This window comes from Rattus norvegicus, chromosome 7 (genome assembly GCF_036323735.1).
Source record: "Rattus norvegicus strain BN/NHsdMcwi chromosome 7, GRCr8, whole genome shotgun sequence".
Taxonomy (NCBI): Eukaryota; Metazoa; Chordata; class Mammalia; order Rodentia; family Muridae; genus Rattus; species Rattus norvegicus.
Genome location: NC_086025.1, coordinates 12026767 through 12041318, shown reverse-complemented (window position 1 = coordinate 12041318; position 14552 = coordinate 12026767). Strand labels below are relative to the sequence as shown.

General features: G+C 50.6%; 1 protein-coding gene across 27 annotated transcripts in view; it reads left to right on the top strand.

Annotated features, from left to right (window-relative positions):
* The window catches only part of Wiz (WIZ zinc finger), a 28439-nt gene that overhangs the window by 4494 nt on the left and 9393 nt on the right, over positions 1-14552 (top strand). For 11 of the 27 annotated variants that reach the window (XM_039080037.2, XM_039080036.2, XM_039080033.2 and 8 more), the window contains 3 exons: positions 4000-4072; positions 6653-8757; positions 9851-10174. In XM_039080037.2, coding sequence (XP_038935965.1) covers positions 4000-4072; positions 6653-8757; positions 9851-10174 — 2502 coding nt within the window. Of the gene's footprint in view, positions 1-3993; positions 4101-6035; positions 6313-6652; positions 8758-9850; positions 10175-10347; positions 13467-14552 lie in introns of those variants that run through there. The other 16 variants (XM_039080038.2, XM_039080040.2, XM_063263404.1 and 13 more) reach the window with 6 other exon arrangements.

The following is a 14552-nucleotide window of genomic DNA, read 5'->3' as shown; positions in this document are numbered from 1 at the left end:
TTGGAGCTGAGGGCTCACCCTTAGCAGTCCCCTCTTCAGGACCAGTGAGTACCAGGACTTTATCCCAGGTCACACAGCTAGCCAGGGCAGGGCTGGGCTCTCAACTTTGTGGGAATTCAAGAAATCTCCTGTAGATTCCAAGGGACTAGGCGTTTTTCTCCAGGTAGAGATGACCCGAGACTGGAGAGATGGAGAAGGTAGGTAGGTGTGTGTCTTCGATACACCACACCCCCCACTGGAAAACAACCAGAGATTCATGTGTGCACCTGTGTCACAGCTAGGCAGGAGGAGAAAGAGGCCACTAAGGGGGACTAAACCCACTCCTAATGGGTTCCTAGAGTAACTGGGAGACTAGGTGGGGATGGTTGCGTTGAAACAGAATCATAGCATAGAGGTTAGAGAGAGCCTGGATGTCTGTCTCACTGCACTCTCAGCCCGCTGACTCCCCTTCATAGACTAGGCACTTGCCCTGGGTGTCTCGTGATGTCTATAAATAGGAACAGCCTCTGAGGCTGCTATTCCATTCTGAAGTCTGGGCATTCCCTCATCCCTATGCAGTCCTGAGAACCCCTCAAGGATTCCCAGGACTGGCACCCCCAAACCTCTCTGCCTGGACTAGGAAATACCACTGCCTTCTCTATCTTCCATTATGGCTATCAGCTGGGACCCTGTTCAAGCCCCATTGCAGTCCCATATACCTCTGAGGTGGGCTATAGCAAAGTCCTGTGGGGCTTACATGTTCCACTCAGATCAGCGAAGAGTCCGGTGCATGCCTACTATTGTCCTCGGGACATGGAATCTGGGAACAAAGAATGTGTCATTTCTGGATTCATGGAGGGAATGAATCAGAGCATGGAGAAAGAAAGCCTGAGGTTACAACTCTAGCCTCCAGCTTCCACCCCAGGACATCATCAAGCCAGCCTTGACACTACAGAACATCCATCTCCTCCTTCCCCCCATCGCTGTTTCTCTGGATGGAACGTTTCCTGTGATCTCATTGGCCCCCGTCAGTGGCCCCTTGAAGCTGGTTTCATGGCTGTCTGCATTGTACTGAGGAAAAAAAAAACAAAAAAACAAAAAAAAAAACAGAGGCTTGTGAAAGGCCACTTCTGGTCACACTGCTGGACCCTGCACTTGGAGTTGTCTGGCAACAAAGTATAGATTCTTGGCAACTCTGCCAAGCTGCAGGCTGCCTGGCTCAGCGTTTAAGTGGCTCACGAACACCCTTTCCTCTCATTTGTAAGCTGTGTCGGGGACCCTGCATGGCAGGAGCCAGTGAGGGATTCTGCCACTGCCACTGACTCAGAGTTGCATTTGAGATACCACAGGGACTTCTGGATCTCCTTCAGTGTGGAGGCTTCTGGGCAAAGCCCCCACCTCCAAGCTGTCTCAGATATAGGCCCTGCTTGGTCTCCTTCTTCCAAACTTGCTGCCACTAAAAATAGGAGCCTCACTGGAGCTGCTCAAAGAGGCCAGTGTGCCCCCCTGGCTCACGGAATTCTTAGACAACAGCCATTGCGCACAGCCATCAAATCTGGGACACTCAGAATTTCAGAAACAGGACACCTGGGACCCTCAGACCCACATCTCTAGGCTGTGCTGGGACTGGTTAGCCACTGATTGGTCACTTTCTCCTAATAAGCTGTCGTCTGTGACTTGTGTCTAGGACAGACTCTGTTTCTTATGGCTGTTATGGTCACTGTCCTCTCCAGCACCTTATCATAACGTCTGTCTTTAAACCCAAGAATATCCCCGCTCCTGGTGGGTCTGCCTCCATGGTTCTCAAATGGGGACAAATCAGGTCCCACAGGGGACACCTTGGGTGTGTGTGCAGACATTTTCAATTGGCATGATTGCAGGATAGGTAGGAATTACTGTCCCATGGGCAAGTTGAAGCCAAGGACATTGTGGAATATCTTACAGTGTGCAGGACTACCCCAGCCCAGAGAAGGATCCTCTCCAAGTGTCAGGACTAAGACCACTCTGCTCTAGGATAGGAAAATTTTATACCCCTGCCCAACATTTTAGAGGCCATGCCATTGTAACAGCCCTTTCTGTCAGACTCAGCAGACAGACTAGTACCTTCCTGACCACGCCCTCCCATTTTCATTCTTCTGTCCCCAGTGGTAGGCTTTCAATTCCCAGGGAAAATTGGATGGTGGGGGATTGGAAGAATCCGTGCCAGTCCTCGCCCTTTCTGGACTATCCTCAAATTGAGGTTGATCCAGCAATTGCATCTGTCAGGCCCTGGCCAGGGCACAAGTTCCCCCAGCGTATTAACCTTGGCCCAGGCAATTGGCTTACTCCCTGCTTGGCGTGCTTGCCATGTCAGGCAAGCGTGGCAGATAGAGAGGCACAGGCCAGGATTCCTGCAGTGGCTCCAGGCATTGGCTCCACAGGCAGATAATGGAGAGTTGGCTCTATCTGTGTTATTGCGGTGTGGTGGGCATTCCCAAGAAGAGATTCCATTCTAGGATTTAGGGTCCAGAAGGCAGGTGTGGATCATGTGTGGTTCAGGGTGGCCAGGCTCCCCACTCATTATCTGGCATGTGTCTGTTGAATCCTTGCATGCCAGATGATGGAATGCTGCCATGAATGAGCTGCAAATGTCCCAGTTCTCAGGGGGCTTATGTGCTTACAACGCATCCAGACATGCAGCTATCCAGAGGGAGTCTGGCAATACCTGGGAGAGCTAAGAAATAATGAAGCAGGTGCCAGGCATGATGGCACAGGTCTATAATCATAGCACTCAGAAGGCAGAGGCAGGAGGATGATGGATGTAAGGCTAACTTGGGTCACATAATGAGTTCTAGACTAACTGGAGCTACATAGCAAGATTTGTTTCAAAAAAAGCTAAACAAAGCCAGGTATGGTCATTGATGCCTGACATCCCAGCAGTCAGAAAGCAGAGGCAGGGGCATTGTGAGTTTAGAGGTGGTCTCAAGAAAGACCCTGTCTCAGAAGGAAAATGAGGACTAGATATAGGGGCACACAGCTGTAGTCCCAGCACTTGGGAGGTAGAGGTAGACAGATTGGGAGTTTAAGGGCATCCTCAGCTACATATTGAATTTGAGGCCAGCCTGAGCTATATGAGACCCTGTGCCCACAAAAAAAAAAATAAATAAATAAATAAAACCAAACCAAATCAACCAACAGAAATCCAAAAAGTAGTACATAAATAAATAAATTAGGTTAAAAGAGATCAGAGCATCTTGTTTGAGTGAGAAACTAAAGGAGTACGGACTGCAAAGGTCCTGAAGCTGCTACACAGTGGTGCACACTTCCCTGCACTTAGGGGTCAGAGGCAGAAGGATCTGGATGAGTTCGAAGCCAGCCTGGTCTATATAGCAAGTTCCAGGACAGCCAGGGCAACATAAAGAGACCCTGTCTTACACACACACACACACACACACACACACACACACACACTCACACACACATACACTCACACACACACATACACTCACACTCACACACACATACACACAGAGTTGGGGGAGGGATGGCTAAGGTCAAAGAAAGTTAGGACTCAAAGCTTCAAAAAAGTGGGGTTTGGGGATAATTTAGTAAGGGCAGAGCAGTAAGGATCCAGGAAAGAGAAGGGAAGTTGAAGGAACCAACAAAGACTCAGACTTGTGGCGGGTGAGACTGTAGCCTTTTCCTGCAGTTAGAATGAGAAGCATATGAGTTTTCCCAGGGTATGACTTTAAAACAAAAAACCAAAAACTACCCTGGTTGCTGGATGTGGGGAAGACTAGAGGGCAGCAAGCCCCTAGGGTCTGCCAGGAGACCTAAGGGGACTCCTTCAGAGAACCTCCTTTTAGGATACAGGAATGCAGAGGTCAAAAGCCTCTGAGGGATAGGGTTGGGGCCTACAGGCCCTTTCTGAAGTACCCCCACAAGGCTCTTGGAGCTGAGGTATGGAGGGCCCTGGCTAGGGGAAACCCGGCCCTGGCCAGGGGGACCCCAGCCCCTCAGGGTCTCCCCTCTTTGTTGCAGATGGGCAGCCCCATCCTGGCCTCAGCGAAGCCCTCCCCCGTGCCACCTCCGCCACCCATCGGATCAGCAGCTGGTGAGTGCCACGCTGGCCCTGACCTCAGGTAGGGCAAGGGGGCAATCAGGAGTGTCTAGGCTCCATCAAAGCCCTCTGGGGAATGAGAAGGGGACAGGAGGGAATTAAGAGGCCAGGCAGGAGGAGGCGATTCCCCATAGACCAGCCCTGGGTATGTGCTAGGGCTAGGGGACGGGGGTGTCATAGCAGCACAGAAGGTCAACTCTCATTACCCCTGCCAGGAGCCAGGCCAGAGAGGAACAAGGAACAATCCTGCAGGTTGAACCCTCGGAATGCAGTTTCTCTGTTAAGTGATGCTTAGATTGATGACTCTCTGAGCCTCAGTTTTCTCATCTGCAAAATGGAAATTACCTTGCCACAAGATGTTTCATAACTTTGCCTTGGGAACTCAAGGATCATTGGGAGAGAACAGGAATCAGCTTCAATGTTAATGGCCACTCCTCTGATTCTTTTGTTCGTTTGCGGTGCTGGGGACAAAACTCAGAAGAGGAAGGTCTTACAAACTCAATGCAAGTGTTCTACCATCTGTCCCTAAGTTAGCAAGCCTCAGCCTTGCTACTCTTTATTAAAGAGTTCAGTGGGTCTGATATATAATTATGATAGCCTCAAGATTAACAACGGAACTAGAAATGAATAATAACCATTATGTTCTGGCCCTCAGTTCAGCCCACTGACGCTCTGCCAAGACCCTGAGAGGTACTTTTAATATTGCTTGGCACCAAAGGGCTCAGAGATGTAGCACTTTGGCCTCCTCCATTTGGCCTGTCTGTACTACCCATTTCCCCACCTGTTCTGTAGATGTGATCCATCCACTCCCCTGGGAAGGCAGGCTCTCCAAATGAAGAGAGTCATCCATCTGTAATCTCAGCACTCGTGAGGCACATACTAGAGAATTAGGAGTCCAGGAACTTTCTCTGCCACATAGTAAATTCAAGGCCAGAATGGATTACTAAAGTGCTCAATAGAAATAAATATACATACATACATTCACACACACACACACACACACACACACACACACACACACACGTATGTATATGATGGGCACGATAGCACATACCTACTATCTCAGGACCTGAGATTTTTAAAGCAGGGCAGTCCAGTCCAACACCAGCCTGGGGTACATAAAATCAGTAAATAAGCAAGTCCATCCGGTAATACAGATTTAGAATGTGCAGCTACTTCAGAGACTTAGGGAGGAGGATTGTGAGTTCAAAACCTGTATGAACTACAGAGTGAGTGCAAAGCTAAACTTAACAAGATCCTGTCTCAAAGTTTTAAGAAGGGAGAGGGCCTCAGTATATAGTTCTATGGTAGAGCACTTGCCTAACGTGAACCAGGTCCTTGGTTTAATTCCCATCACTGGGGGGAATGTAGAGAGAATTGATCAGAAATACTTAAACTAAGAAGTCCCAGAACCTGGTGTGGTAGCTACAGCCTTAATCTCTGCACTTGGGAGGCAGAGGCAGGTGAATCTCTGTGTGTTCAAGGCCAGTATTGTCTACAAAGTAATTTACAGGACAACTAGGAGACCCTGTTTTAAAAAAAAAACAGAAAAACAAAAAAGAAACTACAAAGCCTGATGTAGTGGCCACACTTTTAATCCCAACACTTTGGAGTCAAAGGCAGGCAGATCTCTGAGTTGGCGTCCCTTCTAGTCTACATAATGAGTTCCAGGCCAACCAGGGAAACCTTGTGTCCCCCTGGAAAAAGTCCCATCACTCCCAAGGCTTACTAGGTATCAGGTGAGGTAAAGTGTTCCCTGATTCCTAAGCACTGATACTGATCACTATCCTATGTTTTGTTTTGGGGTCATAGTCCCTACTTGGAAGGTTGGCAAGCTTTTAAATAAGCACCTGCTTTGCGTAGTAGTTTCCATAGGTGATAACTGTCAAAAAAGTTCCTTAGACATTGTATAAGGAAGACAAGATTCCTGACTTTTGAAAATCATCTCCATTTTTAGGATTGGAAAACTGAGGCCCAGAGAATTTTCCTCATCTACTCTGACCTCCCAGCCCTACCTATCTCCCTCCCAGGAAGGTCAGGGTCACTGGAATCATTAGTCACTCCTGACTCTATCCTCCAAGAGGGGAGGTGGTTCATCCTTTGAGCTGTCCTGCCACAAAGTTGACCTTCACCAAATTTGGGGGAGAGATGTGACTAAGTCGCCAGTTTGGGGAGGACCAAGACAGAAGCAGCCTTCAGCCCAGGTCAGAGCCTTGGATCCTCCCTGGGGAAAGGTGAGAGTTCACTGTACCACCAGATTTGGGGATACTCTTTTGAGGCTCTATCCCCAACCTGTGGTCTCTGCACATTTCCCCAATGATGCAACAGGGCTGGGCTGTATGGACAGGTGTACTGTAAGCGTTGAACCTGGCCGTGTCGCCATACCCCTGGAAAGGCCCATTTGGACTTCCTCACCTTTACCCTGTTACTCACAACCTTTCCACAGTCACCCTTATGCTGGATCTCAAGAAACTAACAGTTCCATCCAGCCTGGGAGGACTCCCTGTCACTACTACCCTAGGGAGGGAAACCAAGGGTCACAGCTAACTTATCCCCATTGGCACTTCCTTGCAGCTACTGGGATGGAGACAGCCTGGACTTTCAGCCGGGCTCCCCACCACCCCATCTTCTGGGTCCCTTTCCTGCATCCTTTGATGTTCAGGGGTCTTGGGAGCATCCCATGGTCCAGGAGGCCAGGGAGGGCACCCCGTCTGAGCAGAGGTTCAAGGACTCAGTTATTGTGAGAACTATGAAACCCTATGCCAAGCTCAAGGGCTCTAGAAAGTTCTTGCACCACCAGGGTGAACTGAAGTTCTTAGAGAAATACTTTCCAAGCCACCACAAGTTTGATTGGCTCCAAGATACAGATGAACAGGGGCTCCTGAAGGATACAGGGTTGCACCTGGACCTCCCTGCCCAGCCACCAAATGTTACTTCCTTCAGGAGGGTAATTGTGCCAGTGGATGACACTCCCAAGACCTTGGACACCGAGGTTATGGGTACCAGAGAGGACCTAGAGGACTTTGGGGAGGTGGCCCAGCCTTCTGAGTGGGGTCTTCACACATCGGCCTCAGAAGTGGCCACCCAAACCTGGACAGTGAACTCTGAAGCATCTGTGGAGCGACTGCATCCCCTGCTGTCCCCAGTCCAGACAGAACCATACCTGTGTGAACTGTTGCAGGAAGCAGCTGGTGGGGTGGACAGCCATGAAGAGGAGGAAGAAGAGCCAGCTGTGTTTCCTTGCATCGAGTGCAGCATTTACTTCAAGCACAAGGAGCACCTCCTAGAACACATGAGCCAGCACCGCCGAGCACCCGGCCAGGAGCCCCCAGCCGACCTGGCTCCACTGGCCTGCAGCGAATGCGGCTGGGCCTTCACAGAACCCACGGCCTTGGAACAGCACTGGCAACTGCACCAGGCTTCCCGGGAGAAAATTATCGAAGAGATCCAAAAGCTAAAGCAATTTCCAGATGACGAGGGCCGTGAGGCACGGCTGCAGTGCCCCAAGTGTGTCTTTGGCACCAATTCCTCTAGAGCCTTCATGCAACATGCCAAGCTGCATGTGCGTGAGTCACTGCCCAGCCGGCAGGCCAAGGAACCTTTCAGGGGTGGCAGCCCCGTCTTAGATGTTAGCACCCTCGTCTATCCCTCCTATGGAGACTCCTCAGGCCTCAATACCTGCGTTCACTGTGGCTTCACAGCACCTAGCAAGAGTCTGCTCAGGGAGCACATGAGGCTAGTACATGCCCAGGCCCACTGGGAGGAGGATGGAGAGGCCTTTGAGGACCTCACTGGCCAGCCAGGCACTAGCCAGGATGCATATACTCACTTACCTGACACTGCCACCATGGACTGTTTTAGCAAATCTGAGCCTCTCTTGGCCTCTGTGTGGCAGGATAACCCTTCCGGCTATGACCCTGGCCTAGCCTTTGGTCCAGAGTATCAGCAGCCGGGCATGAGAGATTTCCCATTGTTAAATTCAGGCGAGCGGTCTCTCGGAAAGCTGGCCTTCCCTTCTTCCCCTGTGCCATCTGCTTCCTATTCCATACAGCTCAGCAGAGACAAAAGCACTGTCCACCTGCAGAGAATGGAAGACAAGAGTCCTCCCTGGAGCGGAGAGGAAGAGGATGAGGATGGAGTGCTGACTCCTGAAATGGATTGTACTCCTGAAAATGGAGCCTTTCCACCCCCAGCGATCCCTAGCCTCATCCCTCAGCCAGCCCTTGAGTTGAAGCAGACTTTCCGAGATGCCCTGCAGGCAGTTAGTGCCTCGGAGACTCAGCAGTGGCAGCTCCGAAGGATGGTACCTATTGTTCTGATGGCAAAGCTTAGGCCACAAGTCATAGCTGCAGCCGCCCGGGCATCCCCAAGGCTGCCACCTGAGGAGCTAGAGCTGAGAAGCACCCACCCCCTTGACTTCCTGCTCCTAGATACACCTCTGGGGAGCTCACTGGGTCTGGACACATTCCTAGAAGGGGAGCCAGCCATGGCACTAAAGCATGAGGAGCGGAAATGCCCCTACTGTCCTGATCGTTTCCACAATGGCATTGGGCTGGCCAACCATGTCCGGGGCCACCTGAACCGAGTGGGTGTCAGCTACAATGTTCGGCATTTCATCTCTGCAGAGGAGGTGAAGGCCATTGAACGCAGGTTTTCCTTCCAGAAGAAAAAGAAAAAAGGTAGGGCATCGGCCTTGCTTCGGGAATCCATCTCCCTCTCTCAATGCCTGGGAGTCACAGAGCTGGACTTACCCACCCTTACTCTGAATCCCACTGCAGGGTAAAGTTTGGGGCCTCCTATCTTGAAACACCTGGGAGCCATGGGCAAGGTCACCACTAAATGTTGGTGGATGTGCAGGTGTCTCAGTGCCCTGGTCACAATGGCAGCTGGAGAGAGGAGTTTGAGCACAGCAATCAGCCACAGACAGATAATTCCATTTGATTCTCTCATGCAATAAATGTGTGTTGAACTGGGTCATCTCTGTTCTGGACCCTGAAAAGGCCAGCAGTGAGCTAGACGACAAGCAAAGTAACAGGACTCCTGGTGGGCATCAGAGCCTGGGGCCATCTATGCAGTGTGAAGATTTCCAGGCAGAGTTTCTGATCCCCGAGGTCTACCTCTAGTTAGAGCACACTGGGTAGTTCTGATACTGGGTAGTTCACAGCCCACTTGGGGAAGGAGTTAACATGATGTTTGAATGAATAAGAGTGCATGGAGGTGTGGGGAGGAAGAGAGAGGAGAGAGAGATATGCTACAGTGTGCAGATAAGTGGTAGACAGCCAGAAAACTAGGCAGTTCTAGCACCAAGTGACCAGGGCTCCGAATCTGAGAGAGGAAACTGTAACTTTTGAGTGTTCAGAGAAGGCTCCCAGATATGAGTATCCCATTCTCTCTTTGTCCATTTCTTCATATAAACTACACTTAATTTATAATATGGGAAAAATGCCAGGAAAAAATAGGCAAGGAGAGGGCGTCTATCTAATACTCTCATATTGCCAGTCAGAGAAGCCGGTTCTAGATGATGTTCCTAATGCTGCCTGTTGTGCATGTGGGAGTCGGGGAAGTCAAGCTTTCTGGAGTGTCTGGTTTGGAGAGGGGGGACAAGCTGAGAGTCTCTGATCAGACAGAAGCATCAACAACAGAAAGGAAGTCAGGCAATCCGGGGGTGATTGCTAGAGCAGGAGATGTCCTGGGAAGGGGGTAGAGTTAGGGTGGAGAGTGGCTCCCCTGACCACTACCCCAACCCAGGAAGTGTGTGTCTTCTTTCTGCAGTGGCTAACTTCGACCCGGGCACCTTTAGCCTGATGAGATGTGACTTCTGTGGGGCTGGTTTTGATACCCGGGCTGGCCTCTCCAGTCATGCCCGGGCCCACCTTCGTGACTTTGGCATCACCAACTGGGAGCTTACCATCTCACCCATCAACATCCTGCAGGAGCTGTTGGCCACCTCAGCAGCTGAGTTACCCCCAAGTCCCCTGGGCCGTGAGCCTGGTGGGCCTCCTGGAAGCTTCCTGACTTCACGACGGCCACGCTTACCTCTCACCATGCCCTTCCCACCTACCTGGGCTGAGGACCCTGGGCCAGTCTACGGAGATGGTAAGGGAAGGGAACAGGTCAGGCTCCTACACTTTCCAGAGGGATGGTGGGTAGGTTGGAAAGACTCTGCTTTCCTGGGAGCATTTTATCTGCCTGTAATCCCAGCACTCAAGGCTTGGGCAAGACAATCAGTGCTAGCCTGGGCTGCATAGCAAATTCCAGGCCTGAGCTAAGCTGGCTCTGGTTGTTTGCCCAAGACTATTAAGGTGTGTGTTTTCATCATACCGATTTTACAGAGGAGGAATCTGAGGCACAGAGAACTTAATTTACCTGCCCCAAATCATATAGCCAGAGCAAGATAAGCTTTGCAGTCCAGGTAGTTGGACAGCAAATTCTTTGTTCTGAAAATATTTCCTGTGTTGAATACTATGTCCAATAGAACTTTGTGAGATGTCAGTAATAGTCTTTAACAATCTGTACTGGCCTCAAGGGTCACCACTGGGTACACATGGCCACTGAGCACTTAAAATACGGCTGATATGAGCTTCTTGTTATCTTACTGTTGTGGATGGTACAGCTCTAGAATCCAGACTCTAGGGATATGGCTAAGTGATGGAGTACATGCTTGTCATAAGCAAGACGTTCCCAGTACTCACTACAAAAAGAGGAGAATATAGATTCTAGGTTCAACCAGTTTTACCCAGCAACCTTGGCAAACACCTCCCATAACTCAAGCAATTGCATGTACTAAGGTTTTAACCTCTGTCATCTCAGATATGCCAAAACAAAACAAAACAAAACAAAAACCAATCTTGTAGGGCAAAGGTTTATTTTATTTTGCTTTGATGTGCTGGGCATGGAACCCTGGGCCTCAGGCATGTTACACAAGTGTTTTCACCACTAAGCTGTGTTCCTCGCCTTGGGATTGGGTATCATCTTACAGACAGAGAAACTGTGGATTATTTGCTTTGTCCCAGCCACACATAGGCAGAGGTGGACTTCTGAACATCGTATTGATAGTGTCTGGAAATCTAGAATCAATAGTTGGTATTAGATTGCAGGGATAGGCACATCAGAATTAGAGGAAAAGTGAAGGACCTGATCTCTTAAAAAAGCTGACTTTTGGGGAACTTTTAAATGACAGAGAACTCAGCTGGGCATAGCAGTGCACACCTTTAATTCCAGCACTCAGGAGACAAAGACAGGCGGTCTACATAGTGAGTTCTAAGACAGCCAGGGCTATGGGAAGAGATCCTGTCAAAAGAAACAAAAGTAGTGGGGTTGGGGATTTAGCTCAGCGGTAGAGCGCTTGTCTAGCAAGCACAAGGCCTGGGTTCGATCCCCAGCTCCGAAAAAAAAGAAAAAAAAAGAAACAAACAAACAAACAAAAGTAGTAAGGGGACATAGAACTCTGCCATGGGACATAGTTGAATGAAATTCAAACTGCTTGGCTTTGAAGAATGAAATACATCTTAAATGGGAGGATTGATGCAAGGTTCCTGGGGCTGGGCTTTCTTCTATGGTTGCTCTCCCTACAGTTCCGAGGCTTGAGTGTAGATGTGTATTTTAGACTTGACTGGACTCGTCCCATCTGTAAGCCAGCTGAAGGCACTTGAGAGTTTTCAGAGGACAGTGTAAGGATGTCAACAGTCCATCTTCTTCTTTCTTCCTTTCTTTTTTATTTATGCACTGTCGCTGTCTTCAGACACACCAGAAGAGGGCATCAGATCCTATTACAAATGGTTGTGAGCCACCATGTGGTTGCTAGGATTTGAACTCAGGACCTTAACCACTGAGCCATCTCTCCAACCCCAGTCCATCTCTTTCTTAAAGAAGAAACTGGGGCCGAGACAGGTTGGTGACTGGCTGCAGCCACATCAGAGAGACACAAACGAGTGGAATATGAGGCTTGTTGCCTTTGGTAAATGATTGCTCACAAGGGCTTCAGCTTTCCTACTTAATTTGGCTCGTAATGTCTCTGGCATGGCTGAAGGCAGAGCCAGCCTTAGGGTGTCTAGGTCTGTAGAAAGTAGTCCGTGAAAGCTCCAGTTCTCACCCCCTTGTTTTGTGTTGTCCCAGTGCAGGCCTGTATATCATGCTCACATTTCTTATCTGTCACCAGAGCCAGACACTTCCAAGGATGAGACAAGTACCTAACAGCCAGATTCACTCATGACCAATCTATTTCTAGAAAAAAAAAAAAAAAAAAAAAGTTGTGTCACTCTCCAAAAGGAACTGGCCCAAACATGGCCTCTTCAGGGAACATACGGAGATGGGGGGCATTTATGGGGTACCTGAACTGATCCTAAAATCAAAGTAATGGTATCCCAAATTTGGGCCAGGTTGAGGCAGTGGTCCTGAGTGGCAGTTCTTTTTTTAAAGGTTCTTCCCTTTTTTCCAAGTGAGCCAGAAGAGGAAGGCACCAAATTGGGGGCGGGGCCCGGTTACATTCTGGCCCCACCTATCTGTCAAGGAATGTTGTAGTTTAAAGTTGGGGCGGGAGCAGTGAACGGTGCTAGAATCATAGAGGAGGGACCAAGTTTCTTGGATTGCGGGACAACACTATCTGAGAACAGCTGGATAGATACTAGGCTTATGTGGGGCTGGGATAGGATCACTGTGGTGGAGAATCTAGTGTTTTTCGGGATTGTTCTAGAAGCTTTGCCTTTTGTAAGGATACTTATGATCAGGTCCAGGTTTGTCTACCTGGCAAGAGAGACTTTCTATTAAAAAAAAAAAAAAAAAAGAACAGGGTCTCAAGGCAAGTCCTAGCACTACTGTCAGGATTCTGATTCTGAATGCTTATATTGAGGTGAATGTGTGTGGCTGGAGGGTTCCTTTTCTAGATGTAGAGATAAGTATATCCTGGAGTGTGGCGGCTGCTAGAGGCGGATGGCAGCTTGGCCCTGAGCTCCAGGCAGCTCCTAGGAGCTCGGAAGTGGAATTCTCAGCGCCCAGAGCATTTCGCTCGAGGCGCTCGGCGCTCATCAGGTCGCCCTGGGTGCGCCCGGAGGGGCGGAGCAGAGCACGCTCGGAGGTCGCGGCGCGCGGCGCTCCGCTGCTCTCGCCTGAGGCGGCCGCCCCGCGTGCGCCGGAGCCAAGATGGCCGCCTCCACCGCCCAGTGCCGAGTGACAAAAGCGGAGAGCAAGGCGGCGGCGGGGCCGCGCGCGGGGGGTGCCCGGGAGCGCGCGCCCACGGGGGCGCCCTCGCCAGGCCCCCCGAGTCCAGGACCGGTGGTTCTCCCGGCGCCGCCGCCGCCTCCACCCCCACCGCCGCCGCCACCGGCGTCGCGGGACGGGCCCAAGGCCGAGCCGGAGCCGGGGCCCGGGCCCGCGCCCGCGCCCGCTCCGGGTAAGAGTTGGCGGAGGGGAGGGTCCGGGGAGGGGAAAGTCGGCGTCCCTCCGGAGTGTGCCGTCGCCACCCTCAACACCCGCCGTCCGATCTCTGTGGCACCCCCCCACCTCAGGCGCTCGGGCCCTGGGCCTCTCTCAGCCTCCTGGAGGGTCCCAGGCTTCGGAAGCACTCTGCAGTCGCTCCTCGGGACTCTCGCCGGCTCTGACAGAAGTCCCCTGCCTCTTTTGGAGTCTCAGAAGCTCCCAGTTGTCACGGTTCCGATCCCCTCGGTGTTGGAAAGCCACTTTTGGCCCTGCCCCATCTGACAGACGCGCCCACTTCCACCTGGAGACTTTGACAAAGTACTCTGTGTCATGATCTCGGTAGCCTTCTGTCCGGTCTTCTTGCTTCTGTGGGACTCAGATTGAGCAAAGCGACCTACCTTAACCCCCTTGCCCTATTGCTTTGTCCTGGTCGTCTCCGAAGTCCATCTGACACACGGTTCTTTCATCCTCAACTCTTGTTCAGAATTCTACCTCATCGCCTCCTACTATCCCCCATCCCTGCCCCTTTTAATGAAAACTCAGACTAAGAAAACCACCCTTGAGTCCTTCTCTCTACATATCTCTTACCGGAGGAGGCATCCTCGATGAATAGAAGCTTAAGAAACTTCGTGCAAACTTCTAACATTCCCACTCTTCCTGTCCCCGAGTTGGTCCAGAGTCCAGGTTCTTACCTTGGCCGGTTCAGCTGGTGATGAGTAGTTTACTGCTGGGCTTGTTAGTGTCTTTGAAGCTCCAGCTCCCTTGTCTGGTAGAGATTTCCCCTCCCTGTCCTCAACTTCTTGCTTTTTCTACCTTGTTTCTCAGGCTTATAGACTCTAGTCTCTGACTTTTTTTTTTTTAACTTTTCCCACCTTTACCCCCTTATAAATTCTACACAGAGAGGCATTTTTGTCTTAAAATGCCCTCTGATGAGGAATCTCGGCTCAAATTTGCAACGTGTTCTCAGACCAGTGAATCTTCTACTGGACTGAAACTACTGTTTGTCTTTCCTGTCATTGGACAGTCTTGGTGTCCCTGCATTGGGCTGCCACAAAGGTTT